Source organism: Zosterops lateralis, assembly GCF_965231275.1.
Source record: "Zosterops lateralis genome assembly, chromosome: 5".
In the NCBI taxonomy this organism is placed as follows: domain Eukaryota; kingdom Metazoa; phylum Chordata; class Aves; order Passeriformes; family Zosteropidae; genus Zosterops; species Zosterops lateralis.
The window spans coordinates 16,255,118-16,280,427 of record NC_139766.1 but is presented as its reverse complement, the minus strand read 5'-3'; the positions used below and the strand labels follow the sequence as shown (position 1 = coordinate 16,280,427).

The window sequence follows — 25,310 nt, the reverse complement described above, 5'->3', positions numbered from 1 at the left end:
CCGGGGGAAATCGATGGCCAGCGGGGCAGCGGCGGGCAGGGAAAGGTTGTCGGTTCTCGGCCCGGTTCTCGGCCCGGCCCGCGGTCTATGAGGGAGAACCGGGACCCGGGCACGGAGGGGCGGGGGAACCGCGGGGAGCGGGGACGCGCGTCAGTCACCCCGCCAGGCGGCGCGCGCGCTCCCCGCGCCGGATGCTGAGGGGGGGGAAGGGGCCCTCGGGCGCGCGCTCGGCGAGCAAAGGGGGGTGGGGGGGAGGGAGAGGAGCCGGGGGAGCGCGCGCTCGTATGTAAATGAGCGGGCGTGAGGTCAGAGGCAGATGGAAAAGGGAACAGAAGGAATGGCCGCCGCGGCTCCCGCTCCTCCTGCCGCCGCCTCCCAGTGCCGGAGCCCCCGCTGCACGGCGGAGCGCAGGGGAGTCCGCCGAGAACTCGACTCCTGGCGGCACCGGCTCATGCACTGTGTGGGTAAGAGAGGGGGCGGCGGCGTGTCCCGGCTGCAGCGGGGGGACCGAGGGGCGAGGACGGGGCGGCCGGAGGGGTCTGAGAGGGGAGCGGGCAGCGGGCGGGCGAGGCTCCCCGAGCCCCGCTCTGTCGGTGGGCGGAGGGGGGACACGGGGATGGAGGAGCGGCTCCGGCGGCTTTCTTGGAGGGCGGGAGCGGCGACGGGGCTGTAAGGGAGAGCGAAGGTCCTGAGCCGCCTCCGGGCAGCAGAGGGTGGGTGTTACGGCTTTGCCTGGGGCCGCCGGGTCCCTCCGTTACCGCCGACCGAGGCTCTTTCTCGGCTCGGGTCCTTTTGTCTCGGCTCCTTGTCGTTGGCGCGGCGAGCGCCGGTGGCTGCCCCCCTCCTCTCCTCCTCCATCGCCACTGCCTGGGGGGCGGAGGGGGGAAGGGAGCCCGCCTCTGTGTATGTGTCTGTGTGTGCGTGCGCCTTTAAGAGGGAGCCGCTCCTGCACTGACGGTTGGGATTTGAAGTTTTCCCTCCCCCTGGAAGTTGTCATGGCGACGGCAGCTCTCCCCCCCCTCCCTCCCCTCCGCGCTCCCGGGGCTGCCCCGGTGCCGCTCGTGCCGGGAGCGTTCCCGGGGCACGTGACTCCCGCGCGTGTCCGGCTGGCGGGGGCGCGCGGGCCCGGCCGCGTTCCCGCCCGGAGGAGCCGCGGGGCCGGGGCTGCTCCCGCTGCGCTCCGCCCGGGCCGGGGCAGCCTCCGCTCCCGGCCCCGGCCCCGTGAGCGCTGCCCGCACTCGGCACATGTGCCGCCTCGGGGCGGCGGGCGCCTCGGTTGTCTGTTTGTTTGTTTGTTTGTTTTGGGAAGGTGGGGTGTGAACACTGAGGCCAGGAACTACTTATCTCCATTGTTTCAACAGACGTTTTCTTTCTTGGGGAAATAGAATCCTTGGTCTTCAAGTAGTGTTAGAGTCAGTGCCGATGCTCCCGATGGCTGAGCGGGGAAACGCGTCTGGTGTGGCCGGGAGGGTGAGCGGCGCTTCCTTCGGGGTTTCCGCGGGCGCCTGAGACAAGAGCACAGTAAGAAGTGAATGCCCAACAAGCGGCTGTACCTGTATTTACAGGCAATTAGTGCTGTCCGAGTTAGCGGATTTTTTACATTTTTCAGTGACCTGAGAACTGCTTCACAGGAACAAGCTTCTTGATGTCCCTGTGTCTCCCCAACAGCACCTGTTATGACACCTGTGTATATGTTAACACGCCTGTGTATGCCTGCAGTGTCTTTTTATTCCTCCAAGTTATACTGTTGTTTAGAAAATAGTGTTTTCTAAACACTACTACACTATATAACGCTTCTAATAGAACACAGTTTAGTTAGAATAAATAGGAAAGCCAGTTTATTGGCATAGATGCTGTGATAAGGTGTTAAATCTGAGGATGAATGTCTCTCAGAAGTGGCACTTTCTGTGGTTGCTTGTTATTTCATGGCATTTCACTTAAAAGTTTAAACTAAAATCCCAGAAGTCTGCTTGTCAGTGGATGACTGAAGGAACCTTTGAGTAGTAATTGTCTGCTGTCAGATGTGTTTGAGAAACAGTTGCACGGCAAAACCCACACTGAGAGAAAGAAAGAGTGTAAAGAAGTAGAGTAAGTCGGGTCCTCTGCTAGGCAGATCTCCTGGGTTTAGGGAACTTCTTCAGAGTTACTTTTTGGGCTGGCCTTTCACTGAGAATTGCAAAGTGCAAAACTGTCACGTAATTACTTACATTTTACACTGATTGCACTGTGGTGGTGCTTCGCTTTGTCTTATTTGGAATAAAAATTAAGGGTATAGCTCTTTGTGTATTCATGACATGAAATTTAGTTAGTTAAAAGGAGCCCTGAAATTATTAGCAGCTGCTGAGGAGAAAGGACATAGGTTATGGTTTAATAGTTAGTCAAGAGCTATCTCGGTTAAGAACTGTTACCTGGCAGGCCTGTTGAGCAGCCCTTATCAGAGAGAGAGTGTAAACAAAGTGGCAAGAAAGTGAGTAGTCAGGATAATGGAGGTAGAGTACGTTTAACAGGTTTGGGCTGGGGATTTTTGTTTGTGGGGTTTTTTTTCCTTTACTCCTTTGAAATTCTGTTGCATTAAGTTCTGTAAAATAACCTCCTACAATAGCTAAAAATAACTTCTAAAGTAAGAATGGTTCATTGTTCTCACTTGCTAAAGTACTTCTAAGGATTTGAAGAGTCTAACAAAGTTAGTTAGTGTTAACTGGAAGGTCTGAATGGCTGGGTTGATGGCTGAAATGGCAACATGGTGGAGGAAAGAGTGGTGAGTATGATGGATTTGGCATTCTTCTCAAGAATCATAGGTTTGTAGTAAAGTGAGAAATAACAATATGGTAAGGCAGTAGTCCCCCAATTCTTGAACAATTGGATGAACAATTTTATTTTGATGTCTTGTGTCATTTACTGTATTGATACTAAATTCAGTATTGGCATTTCTGTAGTATAATTAATTGAACACTTTGAAATTATTGATCTGTCAATGATTCCTCATCTACGTTCTTTATGGGGATGGTAAACTGAGCCAGAGATAACACCTCCAAGACAGTGGTTGAGGCTCACAGTGAACACTGTTCATATTTATAACAGTGAGGCTGAAATAATATTCAGTGGAGGGCTAGTGATGGTTAGGGACTTCTGCTTGAAGGGCTCACTTGCTGAATTCTTCATTGATCAAAGCCTGGTTGCAGACTTAACTCTAAAGCCCGTGCATATTTGTAAAAGCTTGGGGTTTGCCAGCCTAATACGTTAATTTGTGACTTGCAGAATATGATTTAATGTCTCATGTCAAAATCTTCAAACACTTAAGGAATTTGAAAAGAAAAACAGTGATAAAATTTCACTGACATTACTGAAAATCTGTTTATTTGGTATCTAAACATACTTGAAGGTACAAAAGACTCCACATGGTAAATGAATGGAATATATTAACAGAAATTTGAAATAGGTGTTCTGTACAAAATGTCTGTTCAGCTGGAAATCTTTGTGTGTGTTATGTTGAGCACTGACATTCCTAAGATGCTTAGACTTGTGCTTATTGGGTGTTCCTAACTCTTGCATGACTCGATCAGAGTTCAAAACTAGATGCTCTTAAAAAGCACCTGGAGATCTCAATTCTGCTGGTGTCCTTACCGCTGTATAGTACGTGCTGACAAGTACTGCTTATACTTACCAGCAGTGCTCACTGGGGTGTTTTGTCCTAGGTACAGGCTTTGGGACATAACTAATACAAAATACCCTAATTCTAAATTGTGTATTTATAGAAAAGTGCCAGAAAGCTGAGAATTTAAATACCTGAGTTGGCCAGTAACTGAGTTCCGTGGTGGTTTAAATGGCAAGGTATTTTATAGAGGTGAATATCAGAAGGATTTAAAAGTGCTCTCTGGTGCTTTTTGTTAGAACTATGTAATGTGAACTGATAAATTCTATTCCATTGGATTAAGAGGCTTTGGCAGTATGGAGCTGTAAGTCTAGCTTTGTGATCAGCCTTAAAAAACAGGATTTATACAGGTTTTTTCAAGCAGTAATTGATCCCACTGCCCAATTTCATTTGAACCTCATAGGTAGAGTGTTGGCAAGTATGTTGAGTTCCTCTTACTTTCATGAATAGGCACAGAGGAGAGACCAGGTAATGACTGGGATGCAAGAAAGGTTCAAGCACAGACTTTTTGCTGTGTTATCACAGTGGCCTGTGGGTGAGGTTTGGAGCAGCAATATGAAGCTTTTTAATGGAAAGCACCGGGTCATTCCAGCCATGGATATTGGAATCTTGCTGGGACCCTGCAGTGTGTGGTGAAAATATAACAATGTCTAATTTTTTTTTTTTTTTTTTTTCATTTTCGGTGAAAGATTAAAATATTATTTCTACCTTTTCTAAAAAAAAATTATATTGCTATTTGGGGAAAGGGCAGAAGTTCTACTGATCCTCTGCTGCAGCTCAAGGGCACGTGTTTGACAGGAAATAGCCTTGGTATTGCTTTCTTATGAAAACTGAAATTGGATCAAAGTGAAAATCCATTTTTGTATGCTTGTGAAATCTAGAATAAAAATACTCCTTTGCTCTTGTTAAATTTTTTAGACTTTTTTTTTCCTTCAAAACTAGGATATATTAGTGCATCTAATTCTGTTTTAATAGAACTAGACTTTCAATTTTTCTCTCTTTTTTAGTGTTTGAACTTCTGCTCCCACTTACTATTTTTTAACAAGCTGTCTCAAAAGTGCACTTTCTGAGAAGAGGAATTCCCCCCAAACAAAAGATTTATAGCTGCTTCATTTGGTGGTGTCTCCACATTTGCAACTCCTACATTAAATATCTTTATTCTCACAATATGCAGCAGTGTTCTCTCTTTCCATGTGGCTGTAAGTACTCTGCAGCTGGTTAGTGTCACTTTTTTTTTTTTGTAATACTGCCTTGGCTTTAGGTGATTTTCTGTGGTTGCCATTGTAGTAGTGGGAGGACCAGTTATTTTACTACACATCTGTAATGCTGTTGTACCTACTAATGATTGTTATGGTGGCTCAGTGCTCTGTCACCTGTCAGGCCACTAACAGACTGCATGCAATAGTGACTTCAGTATGATACCTGCTTTGAACTCTTTTGCTTCCTTGGCACTCCAGCATCTTTAAACAGCCAACAAGCCTGGAATGGCTGTAGTGCCATTATCCAATATGATGGGCAGCAATACTTGGTGTAAGGTGTTCCTGTGGATCTGTTGTGCTTTGAGCTGTGGTGTGAAACCTTTGGTGTGATTCCAGTGAGAAGCAGATCAAGGAAGTAATCTCAGTGTTACTGCAAATGTTAGAAGAAGAACAGGAATTAAATCTAGATCTCAATCACAGCACAGGTTCACAGGCAGTTTTTGATGCAATGAGGGAAGATGGTATCATGTAAGGGAGTAGCTCAAACTAGTATTAGAGAGTCAGGTGTGCAAGTGGGCATTAGCACTGAACACTTACTGTGAACCACAGTTTAGAAATGCAATAAAGTGCTCTTTTGCGTTGCTAAGTCCCATGGAACTGTTACTAGAATGGAGTAATTGCAATTCTGACTACATGTTCATGCCTCTTGGATGCTTGCATCAGCACTCAGATGGGGCCTCTATCTGATCTGCTTTAACTCACTCTCTGGTCAGCTGGCTATTGCGGGGTTAGGGGTTTGCAGAAAAAATAAATCTGGTAGCTCCTGCTGCTAGCACAAGGATAGGAATGGGTGTTTACAACAGAAGCAGCATGGGTAATAGCAGAAAGGAACCACTGGATTGGTTTAGTGATAGGAATGGAACACAGTCCTAAACCTACCATCCCAATTTGCCCTGAACAAAACAGGTTAACAAAAGCAGGAAAAGTGGTCAGTGTGCGTATATAGGTCATTGGAAGTTGCTGTGGTGTATATATTTCATTAAATGTCTTTAGACTGAAGTGAGAGAAAACACATGGGGTTTGTTTTGTGTTGGACTACCTTTGTTTCAAATATGTAGTGTTAAATCAGCTTCTTTTCCATATCCTCTCACAATCCATTCCGACTCATCAGCTTTTCTCTCAAAGAAGTAATTGCCCACTGCTCTCATATGTTTTTGAAGGCCTATCTTATGATTAACTCTTGAGAGAAATTTCTATGTGGTGAAAAAATTATAAGAAAAGTTAGATTAATGACACCCAGAGATTTATTTGAAAAAGCAGAGGAAGTTCCATGTATTTAGCTGTAGATGCCGTGCTAGTTCACTGATCCCTTGAGAACCTGCAATTGTAAGGATCTGTGGAGCATAATTTTTATGAAAGATGAAATTGTACCTGCTACATAGACTAATCCATGGATTGTGTGGCATGCATGCAGTGCTTGGTTTGAATTCCTTGCACATGGAACAGAAATGTGTTGCTGGGCATGCAAGCAGATAAAACCTGTGATTATTTTTGGTGCTCCCTATGTCCAGATACTGGTATGTGGAAGCAGTTCAATTTTTAAGTGTTCCAGGAACTACTGTAATCTTTGTCAGTGTTTCTAGGCATAGCTTGAGCTTTCTTATTGTATGTTCTTATATGGTAGCTGTTTACTTTTTATGTGCTGATAGAGAGCTGAGAAATTTAAACTCTGATAAGGCTTTCTACATTATAGGCACTGAGAATTTCCTAAGCTGGAACTTGTGTAAACCAAAACCATGGAGTGCAAATAAAGTCACTGCAGTTCCCTCTCAGTTATTCCCTTGATTTGGCATTTAGTAAGTAACTGTGTACTCTAAAGCTTGAGGTTGGTAACTTTCAGGGAACTTTTTTTGTTGTTGTTGATGCATAACACAGTATTGTTGTTTTTTCTTTCTGAACTCACTGTACCTTCCTTCAAGATTTATGTTGACTGGTATGAGCATTCATTTATTAAACAGTTCAACAAGCTAGACTATAAAACTAATCTAGCTTAACACTAACCTAGAAAACAGTAGGGGAAACGTGGCAGGAGGAAGAAGAGGAAAGAAAAGGTCAGTCCTAGTTTAACTTGGATCAGTTTTCCAATCAGGTTTACAATGTACCTGTTTTTTCCCCTGAGTCAAGTATAAGTAGCTTTACTGGGGAGAACAAGGCTTCTGATTTTTAAACTAAGCAACCGCTTAGTTTAGCAATATTTTTGAGTGTTTGAAGTATGTAAGTTGGCTGGAGAGTGTCCTCACCAACAAGACTCTTGATGAGGGAGAATACAGTACCACTAGCAATAAGATCTTTCCACTTGTTTTCCTTTCATAGTAGAACTTGTCTGGTGTAGCAGTGAGCTCCCCTTCTGTTTGAAGTTAGTCTGGGAGACCTACTGTGAATGTTTTTGTTGTTGTTGCTCTGGGTTGGTTTTCTGTTAGTTGAGTCTCCTGAACTGCCTTGCTGTGTAAGGAACATAATGTGTTATGCTGATGGGTTTATCAGATCAGTGTGTGCTGTTGAGAAGCTGTATTCCAGCTACTAACAAATAGCTAGGGCTTGTACTGCCTACAGCTAAAATGGGAAAAATTACTACCTCTTTCCCTTTTCCACCCTTGCCTTTTATTTTTCAGCTACATTATATGGGTGCTTTGAGTAGAGGGTTACAATGGATCCCTTTTTCTTGAATATGATTCAAGTATCAAGGCTTCAAACAAAGTGTTGTTCTAACCTTTAGACTTCGATGTGTTTATGTAAAGTGTAGAGGTCAGGCAGAGCTTTATAGACTTCACTAACTTAAAATTCTTGGTCCCAGTTAGAACTACTGTCTTTTATGTTATTCTTGAACTTTGCTGTCTTTAATGTGTTTGGTGGGAACTTCGATAAGTTGGAACATTAATAGAGGTTGGGACAGAATGAATTGGTGTGGTTCACACGTATAGTACCAAACTTCTGAGAAGTTAGATGACATTCTAAATTTGGCTACCTTACATTAGGAAAAAAAACTACAGAGCACGAAACCAAACAAAACTGATATCAAACACAACCTTGGGGATATAAAGAGATGTGATACATCTCTTCTTTTTCCACTGCTAATCTACCACTTTATCCTTCTGCTCACTAGAGGCATGAAGAAGCCAAGGAGAAGTGAGGGGAAACAGGGAAGATGGATGGTAGTGGCTCATCGGTTTGATCATGTAAGGGCGCAGAAGATGTATTGCAAAGAGCAGAGAACTCTGAATATGCAGAAATGCATTGAGCTGTGCAGGCTGAATTCCTTTTTATAGGGTGTGTTCAGTAGTATGTCACTGCAGATCAAAGAGCCAGGTGTCAGGGTGTTATTTTGTTTCCACTTCTGGCACAGTCCAGGTTCCTGTGTAGTATCTTGAGAAGCTGGATTAACCCCTTCTTAGATAAACATCCTATTCTTGGCAAAATTCTTCTGGCATCTCAGTTACTGCTCTTGTGTTTGGTTCTCAACGTCCATCCAGGCTTGTATCTCCATAGCAGCATGTGTTGTGTTGCAAGAGTGTGAGTTGGGTAAATGTTACTAGATGTAGCTTTTTTTTTTCCTGTTTTTAATTTTTTTTAAAGTTTGTTGGTAAAGGAAAGCTCACTGAATTTGTGACCTCTTTAACTATGTTCTTTGCTTTCAAGTTCTCTATAACCAGGTAGAATCCTGATATCCAGTTTGACATCCTAGCTTTTGTGGCACCTGGGTATTGATTACTCATGTTCAAAGTGCTTTTCAGTGGGAAAAACTACTGGTTTTCAGCGTGTTTTCTTGTAAAATGTTGCTAGTTTATTTTTAAAATGCTAAAATTTCAGATTTTAAGTGTTTATCTTCCTTCTTAAACAGTTCCCAGCTTCTTCAAATCATCTTAATTAAAGGCTAGTTAGTCTTACATGTGAATAATAGTTCTCACTGTCATAATTCCACTCATGGAATTTTATGGAATATTTAGCTTTATAAGCTAGCTTTAGTGCATTTCTAGTCTGATGATCCACTAATAAGTCAGAGGGCAGTAATTAATCTATTGTTCAATATGCTCCTCCTTTTCATACTATTGTCAAAAAGCTCTGTATGTCTTATTTAATAGTTTTATTTTCCATTCTAAAAGCACTGCACAATTTCAGAATGCCAGGTTAAAGTGCTACTGGTGTGAAACTTCTGGACATCTTTTGATTAACAAGGAATTAGCATTGCTGCCATGTATAATGTAGATTATAGAAGACTGCTTTAAAGGAGCCCTGCTTGTGATTGCAGCAGCAGTTTGGCTCACAGAGCAGAGTGTGCCACAGCAAGACCCAGCTAAATGCGAAGATCTGACTTCACTTAAGTGTAGCTATTAAGCCCCCTAATCTGAAAGTGGGGGAGGATTATCAAATGGCTACTGTTTTGTGACCTTAGGTCATTCTGGTGTTAGCCACTGTTGAGGAGGAAGAAAAGTAGAATCTGAATTTTACTGCTGGCTTAGACTGTTCTATGTATGGGCTTGAGTGCTAGCTGTGACAGACTGTTGCAAAAGTTTGCTGTGCTATCAGCTAAATAATGCAGTGATTGTGGAATTACCTGTGATTCTGGTATGTGCTCCTTCAGTTTTCTTATTCTTCCTGGACTATCTCTATCCTTCTCTCCATTCTTCAACCTTCATGAGTAGTTTTTGACTAAAAACAAACTTGCAAGTGATACGGTACAGCTGTTGGGAAAATAAGGTTTGTAAACTCACTGCTGCCATTTTGAAAGGTGTTCCTACCCACAGCAAGGGGCTGGAACTAGAGAAGCTTTAAGGCTCCTTGTTGGAATTCTGGAAACTAAGGATTTTAGACTTTCTGTACTAAAAGGCACTGACCCTCAAGCAAGCACTGCATTTGACTTGAGGCCATGGAAGAGGCTTCCAAAATTGAGTGATAGCACTGGGGTTGTGGGAGTGTAGTTTGTATAGTATTGTGTTATCTCACAGGGTGAAAAACATAGAATTTGGGGCTTTAGTATATAGTAATATATACGGGGCAATATGGAGGATTTAAGCCATTGTCCAAGTCCTTCTTCACCTTCTTCTGGTTTCAGGTGTTTTTTCTAATTGGGTGAAAAAGGCCCACATTGCAGACCTTGTGTGGTCAATTATTGGGTTAAAAGTATAAATAATATAGGTGTCTTCTTGTTATTGGATAGTTTATGCTTAAATAACCTTGGAAAGAGTTAGAGACATCTCCATTTTCTACCTTGCTAGTTAGAGCTCACAACTCGTGAGACTGTAATATAGATAAGAATTAGTAAACGCTGAGTCTGAACATGAAACTGTGACTCCCGTGTATTAATCCCGGCTCTAACACGAAGAGAAGAAGATAAAAACCTCACAGTCCCTTCCAAGCCAAGGTCTTCTATGATTCCTTTTTACTTGGGAATTTTGCCACCTGCTGTGCATTCCAGTCTATTGTGGCTTTTGAGGTCAGAGATCTTCCTGTGATATTTAAAGTTTCAAAGCTCTCCTGATTGAAGTCCTGCCACACCTCTTTCTGTCGATGCCTAAATCTTGTTCAGTTATCGATGTCCTGTGATCTATCAGGAAGTGAGGTCCTTTGGTCAAAGTAATTTCAACTGTGCATCTCTTCTTATTTCATTACAGGTATGTTCCTGCACATCATTTGATTAGATGTGAAATGAAATGTCATTTGTTTATCTTTGAGGCCTACATCATACTCTCTGCTGATGCAATGAGTGAGAACTTCCAGTGTACTTTATTGCTTCTTTTAATTGTTGGTTAAATGTATTTAGCAAGGTAAAACTTACTCTTAAAGAAATTGTCTTCTTGAGGCTAGACTATCTCCTTCAGTGTTCATTTTTCTTGTCGTCCTCATTTTTTGTCAGTTCTGTGCCTGTTTTACATGCGCAATTCCCCACAGGCTTGATGAAGTTTTGTCTTGAGATGCCAATTGATGTTTAAATTGGTTAAACCATGACAATACTTCTGTCCTTATTCTTAACTGATGTATATGCCATAAGCACTTCATACCAGTCTGCTCTAATGGTGTCCAAAAGCATGCACTGCCCTTAGAGCTCTCTAAAGGCCTCAGAAATTTGAGGTGGCTCTTGACTTTTGGCCTTTCTCGTTTTTCGTAGGTGCCTTACTGCAGTTTGCTATAATACCTTACTGCTTTTGAAACAGCATCAGCAAACCCTCCCTTAAACTCATAGTGGCCTTCCTTTTCAAATGCCAGATATTATATCTTCTCTGAAAGAATTTCTTCAACAAGACCATCAGACTGGTTAGGATATATTGGAAAGTACCTTTATTCTCCATCTCCCTCCTTGTGGAAGTCTACTGACTCCTGAACAAATGGGTTCTACCCGAGTAAAATAGAATTTAATAAGAAATGATCCGCTTGGAACTTGTGGTGTCCTTATCTTGAAACTCAGGAAGTGTCCAAAGGGCTCTGAGCTTAGTGCTGATGTGAAAAATTGCATTTCAGCACTGACCCTGGATCAACTTTGTGCACAGCCCTCAGAGGCAATGGTAGATGAGCCCTGGGTCCTTAGTACCTCATTATGTCACTTGCACAAAACAGAGCCTTTTCTTAAAGCTATAGCTTCTCTGCAAAACATCAGAGTTTCACTGGACAATTCATGTTAGATATAAACTGCTTAGTAGATGTTAAAATAGTAGAGTTTTTGATCAAGTGTTTGTCTGTAAATCAGTCATGTCTAAATTGGTGTTGTCATCTCTGGCAAGCACTCCTTGTCCCACAAACCTTCAAAGAGTGAAATGAAAATTTAATGTATCATGGATTTCTTATTTAGGTAGTCAATGCTTTCTGCAGTTACACTTCAGGAGAAAAAGCTGTGAGAGAAACACACTGTAGTGTGACCCGAGGAAACTTGCATGATGAATTAAGGTTATTGAAGTCTGTGATATTACTTGCTGCATGTGTCTCTTAATTGATGACTTTAAGGATACTTGTCCAGTGGTTCAGGAAGGGGATTTGGTGCCCACACCTGGCTTTGTAAGACCTTTACACCAAGTTCCACACACAGTAGTAGTTTGATAGCTGCTGCTTGGTGTAACTTGAAGTAATTTCTCGCTTTCATATTGTCTGAGGAGATCCTGACATCTTTTTGGACTGAGGAATCAAATCATTTGCCTTGTCAGCCTCATTCAGCCATCAGCATCATAAACTACCAAGAGCTGAAACAGCCTCTTGTACTGTTGTGTGCGAGAGTAGTTACTTGATAGTGATTTGGATGATGTATTTGAAGAGCTGTTAACTCTCCTTTGCTCTGTGTGCTGCTGCCCTTCTCCGCCTGCCCTTAACTGACCTGATTAAGTGGCATTCAGGGTAGTTACAAACTGGATACTCGGCAGCTTGGTGCAGTCAGCATCTCAAGTGACAATCAGGAATTTTCTCCTCTTTCATTCTCCACCTTTCTGATGAGTAACAAATCTTTATTTGCTCTTTGTTGAGAGATATGAGTGATCTTGACCTATGAGACTGATTTAAGAAATTTGATACCAGGTAAGTAACTTTATACTAAGTTCTCCAGAATATTGGTACTGAGATTGATCTGATTCCTGCAGACGTTTCCCTCTTGCTGAAAATGTAGACTGTAATCACACCTTTCATTTAAGAAATCCTATTCATGTATTCTTGACCTTGCAGTTCACTTAGCTTCCCTAAGTGGTTACAGTTGTCTTTCCAAATTGTTTCATTAAGAGGGAAAAGTACTCTACTTATGGATCAGCTCAAAGTACTGAAGTTTCTTGTTTTGTCTTGCTTGAGACTTGTGGAAGCTGGGTTATGGCTGTCTTGGGTCAAAGAAACTAAACTGTGAGTGGAATAATGAACTCTGCTAAAGATTCTGCCTTTTCTATTTGTGTTACAATTTATGATTCTTATGGAGAAAAAGAAATGAACCCCAAAATAATTGATTCAAATCGGGTTTTTTTCCAGCTGCTTATCTTAGTGCAGAATTTGTGCCGAGTTGTTTGTTTTAAAGAACAAAATAGGGATGTGCACTTTTTCCTTTTTTGCTGGATAAAGTGAAGAGATATCTCTTGGTTTTTAAAGCGGACTAATAAATTTAGAAGTGGGAATTACTGTCTGTGGAAATGATGAATGTTTGCTTTTGCTAAGGAAGAGACAGTGCTGGAATACAGAAGGAACAGAGTGTTTCTAAGACAGGATAGCTACTGTTTAAACCCATCTGCCTTGTGTAAGAGCTCTTGTCTGTTCCCAACATGATTCAAGTATTCAGAGTCTTGCCACTAAGTACTTCAAAAATGTATCTGGTTTTCCTTTGTGGTGTTCTCCCTGCTCCCCATCTTAGGAAAGTTGTTAGTAATGTGAATTTTATAGAGTCTAATCAGAAATTCAATACAAAACTGTTACAAAAATCTCCCAGTAAATTCTCATATCTACTACATGGTTGAATTTGGGTGCTATATGAATTCTGTTCTGCTGCTGATGAATTCAAGTTCCACACTTTGAAGCTTACCATTTTCTGATTTATGTTGCGCTATTTAATGATTGGAAGTTTATCAAAAGCTTTTACAGATGCATGCTAATTGCTTAAAGAAAAAAAAGACAGACCAAAAAATAAAAACTAAAAAACTAAACCCCAATCACACCTGCTTAATCTTTTGAATTGCGTCAAATACTAAAAGCAAATCCCAGAGTCTTTTTTCCTGTTCTCTTCTTATATGTGACACCTTTTATCTGATGAAGATGCCCAACGTGAAGCTAAAATTTGTGGTTTAAGTCTTTCTTTCTGTATTTCTACTTTTCTAATCTCCAGGGAGAAATGAAAGGATTCAGCCTTCTTAATCAAAAGTTAAACAGTTGAAAACTTTTGTCTATTCATTTCAGGGTATTCTGCAAGTTCAGCAGATGTTGACTTAAATGATGCAGATTCCAGGTTGGTTGTCCATGACCTGTAAGCTGGGATATACAGTGCCTGCGTGCCTTGAGCAATGTCATCTTTTCTTCACTGAGCATGTTTAAGAACTGGTTTGGAATCAGAGTTTAGCTGAGTTCTTTCAATCAACAGGAGGTTGAGGTATTTGCAATTTTTGCCTTGAGCACCAGAAAATATTTTTGAGCACCAAAAATATTTTTAGAGAAAGTAGGTGTAGTTAAAAATTTTATTTGAAATTAAGTTTTTAAATGCATATAAGTTGGTTTCTTGTTAACATGTCACTGGCTCTAAATTTTGTCTAATTTGCAAAGCCAGATTCTGCCTGGATTAAAAAATAATGGCTGTTAGAGGGGCTTGGGGGGAGGTTGCTGGTTTATTCTTTTTAAAACTACGTATACATAAAAATCAGCTGTAAATTAAAGGTGAAAAATACATGGCATAGGTATTATAAAATGCAGAAAAGTGAACTGAAGACAAATTTAAGGAATTAACTGCTATTAAAAAGGTACGTTCCCCTCATTTCATGCTAACATTGCAGTACTTCTAGGATTACTAAAATGTTTTTTAATGATATGGTTTCAAATTTGTGTTAATGATAGTTTGAAAATAAATATTTTGAAGAATTTGACACAGATTCGTAGAGCTGGTAGTTCACTCACTGTGTTATAGTTTGGTAGCTTGATACAAGAAGCCATTCCTTCTGGAGCTTCAGCAGGTAAGAAAAAGTGTCAGTTGATTTCAGTGCAGTCTAGTTGCTGGATTTCAGTCAATTTCAAACTTTCTAAATAATAGAAACCAATAAATAGTTTCTCAATAACAAATAGTTGCTGAATAGGAGGAAGATGGATCTGCTGGGAGAGACAAATGACTTTTCTCCAGTTCATAATTTCAAAGCTATTTGTGGGGAATAGACAGGTTGTTTGAGTGACACAGAAATTATAATTGAAAAGAAACCTGAAAATTCCCTTGAAAACTGATTGTCTTCCGAAATTCCTCTTCCTTGTGAAACTTAGTGTCAGGCATCAGTTTCATGGAATGCTCTGAAGGCTTGTAACTTCATTAACTTGCAGTAGGCACATGGTGTGATACAGACTCCTAAGCTTCAGTTTCTCACAAGGCCATCAGGCTAGGAATGTTTTGGGTTTGGGTTTGTTTGTTTTGTCTTTTTTTTTTTTAATTTTTTTTCTTTCTCAGTGAACTGGTGCTTTCTGATAACTGGTTTTTTTTTTTTTTTTCCTAATAGCTTTTCTTAGCAGAAAGCCAGATATTCTTTGATTCTGATAATCCAGGAAGTGTGCAAGACCTGTTTATTTGTTAGTATTTGTTAGCTGACTCCTAGACACTCTCCCAGATGCTGGCTGGATGTGTGATACTGCACAGTAGTGAACTAATGTTGTGACCTATTCATTGTTACAGACTCACTGTGGACTTGACTTTTCTGTGTTTAATGAACATCTGACTAGGCTTGCATGCAGAAGAAAATAATTTGTCTAACAATTCTAAACTTTTTAGGTAAAATAGCTAAACTTTTTAGTCCTCTTGTAAGTCTTAAAATGATAATTAAGAAACAGTCACATGCTTTAGGCATATGGTTTTCTGAAAGTGACAGTTGTTTCTGTGTCTTACTCATGGGCATTATTCTCCTCATGTTTTAAAACACTTAAATTTATACCAAGTGAGGAAGTTGTGAGCATTTTTCCAAGCTGGATATAATAATCTTTTGCAATGTCTTCTTCCCTCTGAATTTCCTTCTCTAAGGATACAAACTGTGAACTGGTCAAATTATTGCCAGGCTGTTCTGAGTAACAGTTGGTATCTGTCTAGGTCTAGATGTAGAGTCTTGGAAAAAGAAAGGCAGGATAAGCTTCAGTCTGAAGAACACCAATATTCACACCAACTGCATATTTAAATGTGCCAGTGCAGCAGCAGGGATTAGATTATTGTTCAAAGAGAGTTTTTAGAGTGAACAGAAATTAAGTTTTAGTAACTGTCACTTGGAAGCATTTTTCTCTCTCCCTATCCACAGAGCAGCATAGTCAGTTCTGAAGTGTCTTCCTTATGCCTTTTAAATTATAAATAACAGAATCTCTGGCTCAGAGTATCTGGCTGCTACATTAGAAATTAAATCTACTTTTAATTTTGGAAATGTGTGAAGTTACAGTAAAAGGTGTCATGTTGGGCTCTCCTGTTTACAAGTCTGGAAGGACACATTGGCATAGAAGATTACTTCGGAGAATGGAGCTGCTTCTCTTTTTATTGAACCTCATTTTTCTTGCTGTGATTTATAAATACCTGAACTCAGAGTTGATGCTAATTGCAGTCTTTATTTAACCTACAAAAGCTTCCCCCTCCCACTCCTGTTGGCTGCCACCCTTTACTTTAAAATTGTGAACAATTGGGGGGGGAGGCAGCACATTTCCTCTTTTTGTTCTGCCTCTGAGGTATGGCCAGTGTCAGTCTCCCTCTTTGTATTCAGCTTAATGCTTGTAACTGCTTCATCTTACAGCTAGAGTTTTTGATGTACACAGTATTTTTCTGAAACTGTATTTCATCACTGTCTTCATCCCCACAATAAAGCAGAGCATGAAGAGTTGAAACCAAGGAGTTTTATCCTAAGTGAGAAGTAAGCAGTTAGAACTGACACGGTTCTGTAGGATCATTTCAAGTTTTGGTCACCCTGTCCTGCTGGCAGCAGCAGTGTCCTCAGCTGCATTAGTTCTTGGAGTCATGATTTGCAGACAAGGAAAAGCATCATTTTAGCTATGGTTTGGAATTTGTATTGGAGTCTAAATAGAGGATTTCCTCCCTTTCATTTTGGAATCTCTGGTATGTTGGTTCCTGTTTGCTCAGGGAACTGAATCAGTATGGTAAAGAAAATGAGTGTTTTAAGTTAAATGTTTAGAGCTTTCTATTATAAGAGAACTTTTTTAGTGCTGTAAGCAAGAAATGGATTGAAGCTAGACAACATACTCAGCAGAAGCCCCCTGCTCCATTCCTATGTAAAATTTGTCCTAAATTAAGTCTCAAGCATTTTTCTGCAAGAAAAATGGATTGCTTTTTACCTGATAATCTGGCCAACACTTTAGCTATCAAATAATGTATTTTAAGAGTAGATATTCTGTAGTAACATTACAAACAGGAAAAATAAAATATTTGAATAAAGCCATAATAATTTTTGCTTCTGTTGTCATGTTTTATATCTTGTGTGTTTGTATTTGGGGGGGGGGGGTGTGCTTTTTTTTTTTTTTTTTAATCTCAGTGCTTCAGCTGTTTCATACTATAGTCAGTCCTTTCCAGATTGTTGTAGTAGTAGATTTAAAAGCAAATATATAAGTAGAACCAAACACCACAAAATACATTTAAAAAACACTGTATAAGTAGAAACAAGCCACCATCAACAACCCCACAACTTTGAGATTTATGTAAATATATAAGCAAGACTAAAATTATTAATCCTTCTCTGGTTAGTGGGGGACAGTGGGCAGACAGTGCTGACCTGTGGAAGGAACGGAGAGGCAAAAGAAACAGACACAGATGTTAATGCTTGATTTAAGTTTCTCTGTTAAACACACTGCTCCACTCCCATAAAATATTGAAATAACTGTCTTCTCTACAGAGTATTCTCCTTTAACAAGTTGTAAGGGAATTTCTCCTTATATCTTAGTGATGGGATAAAGGTAACTAGGTATAATTTTAAAAATGGATGTAATTATTTTGTTTTTTTTAAATTTTGAATTAGGGCTACAGAAAGCTCATAAAATATTTTCTAAATAATTGAGAGTGGTCTGATATATCAAAGGAACTTGGTGATGGCTGAGTAATAAACACATACTCTTAAGGGCTTTGAGGTTTTGATATAATTAATTTTATTTTCCTGTCAGTTGGAGACAAAAAAGGTGCAAAAGTTTGTAGCAGATAACCATTTTTCAGGCAAACCAGTTCCTTTCTGTAGTAGTAAATACTGATGGACATCAGAGTGCAAGCTGCACCTGGAAAATACAGATGTGTACTTCAGAAGGCTGTAAGTTAACATGATTAGAAACTAAAAGGTGACTGAACATGAGCTCCAAGTCCCCTTCCTGTGAAAGGGATAATTTGTGAGAAAGGCAGATGACTTTTTTAAGTAAGCCGAAACAAAATACTGCTTCCTACTCTTGCACCTGTATTAATGATAAGTAATATTTATCAGTAAATATTGAAGCACTATTGAGAGAGAATTTGAAGAAAAGTGAAAGGTTTTCTTTCAGGGAAACTGCAACTTGTGCTTTGTCTGCCTGGGGTACATTAAAAAAAATTAAAGACAGTTCTAATACTTGACAAAACCAATGAAACTGAATTCTGTCTGCGGTATGATTGTTTTATTCCAAGGTGTCTGCCTTTGTAAGGCAAACCACAAAACTTCCTCCAGATATACTCCTGTACTGGGCCAAGCTAAATAATGCAGTCATGAGAATGTACAGAATGGGGAGAATTTAAGGTTTTTTTTTTATTATTTAGATATAGTACTGTTTTGAATTACATGCTGTTTTCAAAAGGAATCACTTTTTCAGGCGTGTGAAACAGGACAAAATTACAAGGACAGTGGGGGGAAATCGAATTCATTTTTATCACGGTTATGTCAGTGAGTTTTAGCTCAGAACTTCATGTTTGTGTGTTATACCTTGGCATGAAGTTACTGCTACTTAAATTAAAGTGTGTATGGGACGAAGAGGGCAGGTGGTGGAGGAGGTTGGCTTGTTGGCTGGGGCATAAACCAGTGTGCCAGATCTGTCTTTCAGTCCTTCCTTGTCCATAATTTCTTTCCAATGTGATTTTAGATTCTGGAACTCCTCATACAAATTATGTTAATAATCCTCATAGATCAAGAAATACCAGCTCAAAATATAGGTTTTATTACTTCAGAGTGGGAGCAGAATTCATATGTCAACTAGGTAAGTGTTTAGAGGCAAATGCAGAAACAGAAATTGAACTCTTTAGTTGTTATCAAGTCTATTTAACAACTGGGTAAAGCAACAGTCACTGTTACCACACCAAAAAGTAAAAGAAGGTAGTTGAATTTTAATGCTGTGTCTGGCAGTGCAGTGTTCAATCTCATTAAAGGTAATCTTATTCTTTGGATTTTCCTAATTACATTTTAAAGACCATTTATTAAATTTTGCAACCTTTTAAGAATGGAAATCAGCAGTTCTGAACCTACTTTCACATTAGTTTTGATTTCAAAAGCAACATTAATGGGCTAAACTCCACACTGCTTAAAATATGCAATTTTTTTCTTCAACTTTTGTTTTCTCTGCCAAGAATATTAAATTCAAAAAATAAGGAGGATACATGAATCTTACTTGCTGATGCTTGTTACTTAATAAGATCTTAAATAGGAGTAGGGGTGAGGCCTGATTTTATGTAAGAAGGTAAATAACAGGTATTTTGGACTTCAGTAAAACAACTTGAACTGCCGTAATTCAGATGTGATTCTTGGTGCAGTAAGCTACAAAGTCAAGGGTGATGGAAGTAAACTTTCAGGTGCGCAGAAGTTGTGAAGATTTCAACATATGCTGCTGGTGACTTTCTTAGGTTGGTTAACAAAACTGTGTTTTGCAGAGCCTCGAGGTTCTTTTTTTCCTACATTGCCTCCAGAGGCCATAGTGCATAAAGCTTGAAGTCTCATTTTGTTGTAGTAAAAATGCACATGCATGCCCTGTCCTTCAAAGCAGTGTGCAGCTGTCTTACCCTGTGCCTAGCTGATGATATGCTGGAGAAGAAGGGAAGAACTTAATTTGCATGCACTCAGAATCTTCCAAATTCCTTAACACATAGAGCAACATAGGGAGGACAGTAGGATCTCATCTAAAGGGTAACCTTTCACATTAGATGAAAAGTAGAGCAGTACCTATGAATCAGATGAGCAATCTTGATAAGCATCTCCCTCTTTCATTTAAATTTTTTCTATCCCTGTAAGGAGCATTCATCTACTGTTTCTGGTATTCGCCCAGAGGTATGAATATAACAGTCTTTATAGCTTAGAAAAATATCAAACAGAAGTGAATTTATTTAGAAGTATTTGCACTTTTATCTTGGAGCAGATGAACTGATAAAAGGCTTATACTTTCCTAAACTGGAAAAAAGCTGCAGCAGATCAGAGGAGGGGAGAGCAAGTGTAAGCAAAAGGGGTTTTTAAGTGCCTTACTGTGAGGTCATTGATGTCATTATTATAGTTTGTAAAAGTTTTGTGAGGCATCTCTTGAGATTTAGTATTGTTGTGTTCTAGCACTGAGGAAAAGAACAAGTAAGAAGTGCTTTGTTAAAGTTTTTTAACTAAAAATGGTTACAAAATGTCCTAAATATAGGCTTTAAAAAAAAAGCCTTGTAGCTAAAGCCCTAGAATCGAATTACTTCTGAAACAGAAATGTGGAAATGAGAAGATAAAAAAGATTATTAAAGAAACAAAGTCAGGGGAAAGGAAATATATCTGCTTTTATGAAATGGGCTTTCATTTGAAAAGAACATATAAATTCAGGAGTTAATATGGCCATATACAAGATATGAGCAATCAAGAAATTAATGTGATGTAGAGTGCATTAAACCTATCAAAAACTTTTTAATACAACCTGTACATACATTGCTGTTCCCTTTCCCAATTACAGAGTAAGTAGTAGAACTCCTATCTTCAGACCCACCAAGTGGTTCATTTGAAAGTGATAGTAAAATATCATCTTCCATTTATTACATGATTTTTTATTTTTTTTTTTTTTTTTAGGCTATTCTTCTAACGCATAGTCTGAGTCATTCAGATTTTTCGAAAACATGCTTGCAGTCTTATTGCTTCATTCACTTAGAGGATGTGAGGAGGGAAGGAGGAGATGGGTGTTGAATTCAACTGCGAAGCCAAAGTAACTGTTTCCTCTCAGAAATGTTATGGAGATAAAGCTTTTGGAAAAACAATAGCCAATGTATAGCTAAACATGTCTGACCTCAGTTTGTATTGTATGACTGCTCAATTACTATATCTGTCCAAAATTAACCTAGACCAACTTTGCATTAAAATTTCTGTATTTCTTCACCTTGTGATTTTTCTCTGGGCTCAGTGCAGCGTAGACTATCCTTTGCTTCCACGGTGACAGGGACTGCGTGGCTGCTTCTGAGTTTCTTAATGGAGAAGGCTTTTTATAATTCACAGCCATGCAGGTGCTGCTGGGGAGTAGGATGAAGAAAGAGTCTGTCTGATCATGAAGAAGAGTCCCTGTATATTACTTGGATACATCTAAGTGTGTATAAGCTGCACAGTGTTGGAAGCTTCCATGGAGTATATCCATTTAATTATTACTCTGTTTTATTCATGACAAAGAATTTTACAGCCTGCACTGTCATGTGTGGCACTCTCTAATGTATAGATTGGCCTTAAGATGTTTCAGACACTAAGTAGTTTACAGTAAGATATTATGGAAAACGCTATGATTTAAGCTTTGTGAGCAGCTGAAAGGTAACTTCTCTTTAAGGTTTTAAGTAAAAAGTTGTGAAGACATTCTAAAGACTTCTTTTTGACTTAATAATCCTGTTTTAAATCTGAATAAACTTGTAGAGACACTTAACACACTGGAATTTATTCACAAAGTATTGATTTTTTGAATCTCTCAACAGTGGTGGTTGCTCTTCACCTTGCGACTTCTTTGACTTTATAAAATAGTTAGCAGGATAACTCAATAAAAACCTTGCCATAGACCCTTGGCCCATATGAGACTTCTCTGGTTTAGACAAGACAGTACCAGCATCTTGCTTCTAGTTCTACTGCACTCTCCCCCTGTATTGGGGGAGGGATGTAAATCAGGGACTACTGAGCCCACAGAAAATTACTCAGCTATTCAAGTTCCTCACTTCCCTTGGGATCCTGCATTCCATCTCATGGCTGCTGTGGCAGAGACCATTGTTAACTCACATCACTGATTATCTTTTACTTAATGATAAGTAGCAGCTAGATAGTGCCCCCCCCCCCCCCCCACTGAGCTTCACCACCACCTCAGGCAGGTTTGTCCTCTGGACACCACAGCATCCCCTGGGTTGCTTATGCACTGACATGTTGCATTTCTAGCCTGTCTTGGTAATTGTGCAGCCTTTTTTTTTTTTTTTTTTTTTTTTTTTTTTTGTAATGGTGGTGGTTTTGGGGGGTATTTTTTTTTTTTTTAAGATTTCATCTACCTACCCTTGATTGGCAGTCTGTAACAGATGTTCACTATGATGTTCACCTGGTTGAATCCTGACTTGTAGATTTTTAACTGTCCTGTAGCCCATCCTGGAGCCACTAAGGCTCCATTTGTTTAAGTTCAAATCTAAGCACTGTCCTTCACTTTCTTGCTTCCCCTTTCATAAAAGCCAGTATCCATCCACTGCAGTTGTGTGAACTGCCTCACCAGTAAGATCATTGTATGCTCTAGTTTATAATCCCTGGTGCTTGTTTCCTGTGCTGAATGAGTTCATATACAGCTACTTAAGGTGTGTCCCTGCATATGCCACTTGTTCAGGGGGACTGTAAGGACTTCCTTGTGTGCATTTGCCCTTTCTGCCATTCTCTTCCTTTCTAGGCTTCAGTCTCCACTTTTCCTGACAAACCTAGTTTTAAGACCTCATTATGAGGCGAGCCCCTTGGCAATGATGATTTGCATTATCAAATAGATCCTGTCTTTCTTGAGTGCTCTGTTTCTCAAAGGATCCTAATGTCATAAGAGCTGAAGTCCTGCCTGCAGCCATGTAGTCAGATGTTGATCACACAGGATGTTTGCTTGCCCTAGGAAAGTCTTCACCCTGGATCAACACCTGGGCTCTGTTATTTATTATACTGACACCTATGTTCCCATAGTTAGCTCTGGTCTGCTGAAGATCACTTTTGGCAGTATCATGGTGGCCAAGTAGATGGGTTAATATGGTATTTTCAACAGCCAGATGAGCCATAAGAGTTTCTCTGTAACATTGTCGGTTTGGACCAGAGGCAACAGCTGGACTTCAAAGACAGGCAATCTATCTGCTGGGGAGAAGCCCCATGGCAGCCTGCAGTTACTGTCACCTATTGCTTCCTCTTGGTGGCCCTGGCTGTGACCCATGGCTTATATGCCAAACCTGATAGAACTTGCTCCTGGGCTGTTTGCCTTCTTGGTAGCCAAATAGCTACTGATGGAAAACGAGAGCCTCCTTCCTGCTGCTGGAGGTCACAGCTTCAGCCTCCCTCCTCATGGGAGTTCTGTCCCATGCCAGCCCCGAGTGAGGAAAGCAGTATTGTTGGTGGGGGAAAGGCAGGAGGGAGATTTAGTATAGGGGAAAAAACCACCCCATTTACAGCTTTATTCAGAAATATAAACTGTGAGAACTTGTAACTGGGTTGAGACTAGCTCTGTCACAAATTTCTACTTTTGAAGACTGTTGGAAGAACCTATCTTGGATTTTAAAGGGTGTCAGATAATAAAGCTGATTCTTTTTACATGAAGATATAATAAATTTATTAGAGAAAGAAGGAGTTTGAAAAATTGGGGTATTGCAAGTTACTAGAGCCAAGTATTTCTTTTCAGTTTGGAGCTAAAGTAACAGTTTTGAAAGGCAGTTTGGATTCAGAGGCAATCAACCACCATGAGACAGCAAATTCTGTAAAACTATTTTGAAGCAGATTTTTTCCATTAGTGAATCATAATAAATAAAAATATAATAAAAAATATAAGCAGTTTGTATTTCTGACTGGTTTCTGTAGGCTCTTCAGGTTCTGGAGAGTTCCAAAGCTGCTGCTGCTGTTTGCTTAAGCATACTGACTCAAGAAGAAAACAAAGATTTATTGAACTGCTTGTGTCCAGATGGTTACATTTTAGGAAACGGTGCCAGCATTCATTCATCAGTACTAGAAGTTAAGATATATCTTCATGTTGAGGTTAAACTAGAATTGCATCAATTCTGCTAAAAGGCAGTAGTAGTTTGTGGAGCATGGATGTAGCACAGGTGCTATCTGGGAAAATTTTAGCCTAAGGTCTGAAAAAAGATTCTCTTGATGTTCTTAGGTTGTACAAGTAAGTGTTCTTTTAAAAGAAGGCATCCGGTATCCAAAGGCAAGGAAGCAAATGATGGGCAGGCTAAGTCTCTTGTGGCTCCTTGGGGAAGTTCTGTAATGCTTCAAGAAGAGAGGCAGCCCTTTGGATGGGTAGGATGGAATTAGGTTTGGTGAATTAGCCAAGAAGTGGGCTGGTATATTCTTTCCTGAGGGTAAAAAAAAGCGGGGGGGTTTTGGGTCTGGGGGGGGCGGGAACCCAACAACAACAACAAAAAACCCCTAACAACTCCCACGGAGTGCTAATAGCTATCTTTAATACAAGCTGTATGGAAGTCTGTTTGGAGGTTGCATCCTTCCTTGACAAAATGCTGTTTACAGAGCTGGGGTTTCTGCACAGGCAGGAGCAGGTAGTAGGGCAGACAGAAAAGGACAAAAGTAAAGGTAGAAAAAAGTACCACCCTCCACAGGGTGGGAAGGGTGGTATGTGTCCGAAGACCAGGGAGGTTTTGGGTGCTGACTGGGATGGTAAACAAGCTTCCTGTTGTTTGATTGACAAAGTCCTGAAAAACAGGAGTTGCTATTTGCTCTTTTGAAATAGGCAGAGTTGTCTCCAAGAGCTGCTTCATTCATTTCTTTACCCAGGGACAATAACTTGGCAGAACATAACTAGCTGCTGACCTAAAATGGCTTACAGTCTGTAACATTAATGGCAATACACATCTCCACTCTGTCGTGTTTGGAGGATTGGTATCTAAACTTCAGGCTTCATCTCTCTTGCCTTCTTTGTCTGTAACCCGTTGAAGCCAGAAGAGCAGGGAATGTGTGCAATGCTAATATGATATGAATTTATATTACATTGAATCTAAGAGTGGGTGGATGGTGCTTTAAGGTAAATTGGTTTTTTTGCTTTCTAGTTCCTGTAGGCTGTTTGAAAGATGTGTGTATATATATATATTTGTTAGAGGACAGTGGGTTTGTCATTTAACTTGTGTTGTCTCATGGTACTATATTTATTACAAAGAAAAGTGGAAAATGAAATCCACATAGTTCAAGATACAAAGATATAAATCCATTTATAACTCAAATAGCAGATTTGTAGAGATTATAATTGATTCACAGTATAGTCCATATATTAAAATTACTTTGCAATGCAAATTTTAACAAAATCTGACTTGTCATACTGAACAGCTCCTATGTTTTATGATAGCTTCACTTGTCTGCTTCAAATAGGATACATATTTATTCTTCTTTGTACTAGTGTACATAGAATCTAAACCAAAAAGTAAATAAAACTTCTGGTGAGAGAACAGGATGTTGTGTTGTCTTTGAAGACATCATATGACAAGCAGATTTTGTGATTCTCAATGTTCTCTGTTGATGGCAGTTGTTTCCTGGATATTTTGGTATTTTTATGTGGTGTGATGATAAAATAGTTGTGCACAGTTCTGGTCTAGCAAAATAGCTATGGGCAGGCCTTTAGTATAAAGA

General features: G+C 40.0%; 1 protein-coding gene across 10 annotated transcripts in view; it reads left to right on the top strand.

Moving 5' to 3' along the window:
• Positions 1-260: 260 nt before the first annotated feature.
• The window catches only part of LCORL (ligand dependent nuclear receptor corepressor like), an 81,584-nt gene continuing 56,534 nt past the window's right edge, over positions 261-25,310 (top strand). For 8 of the 10 annotated variants that reach the window (XR_014590089.1, XR_014590090.1, XR_014590091.1 and 5 more), the window contains exon 1: positions 261-464. Coding sequence is in view for 5 of the 10 variants with exons in the window: in XM_083861488.1 (XP_083717614.1) it covers positions 317-464 (148 nt within the window). In the remaining 5 variants the exon portion in view is untranslated. Of the gene's footprint in view, positions 465-1,323; positions 1,522-25,310 lie in introns of those variants that run through there. The other 2 variants (XM_083861486.1, XM_083861485.1) reach the window with 2 other exon arrangements.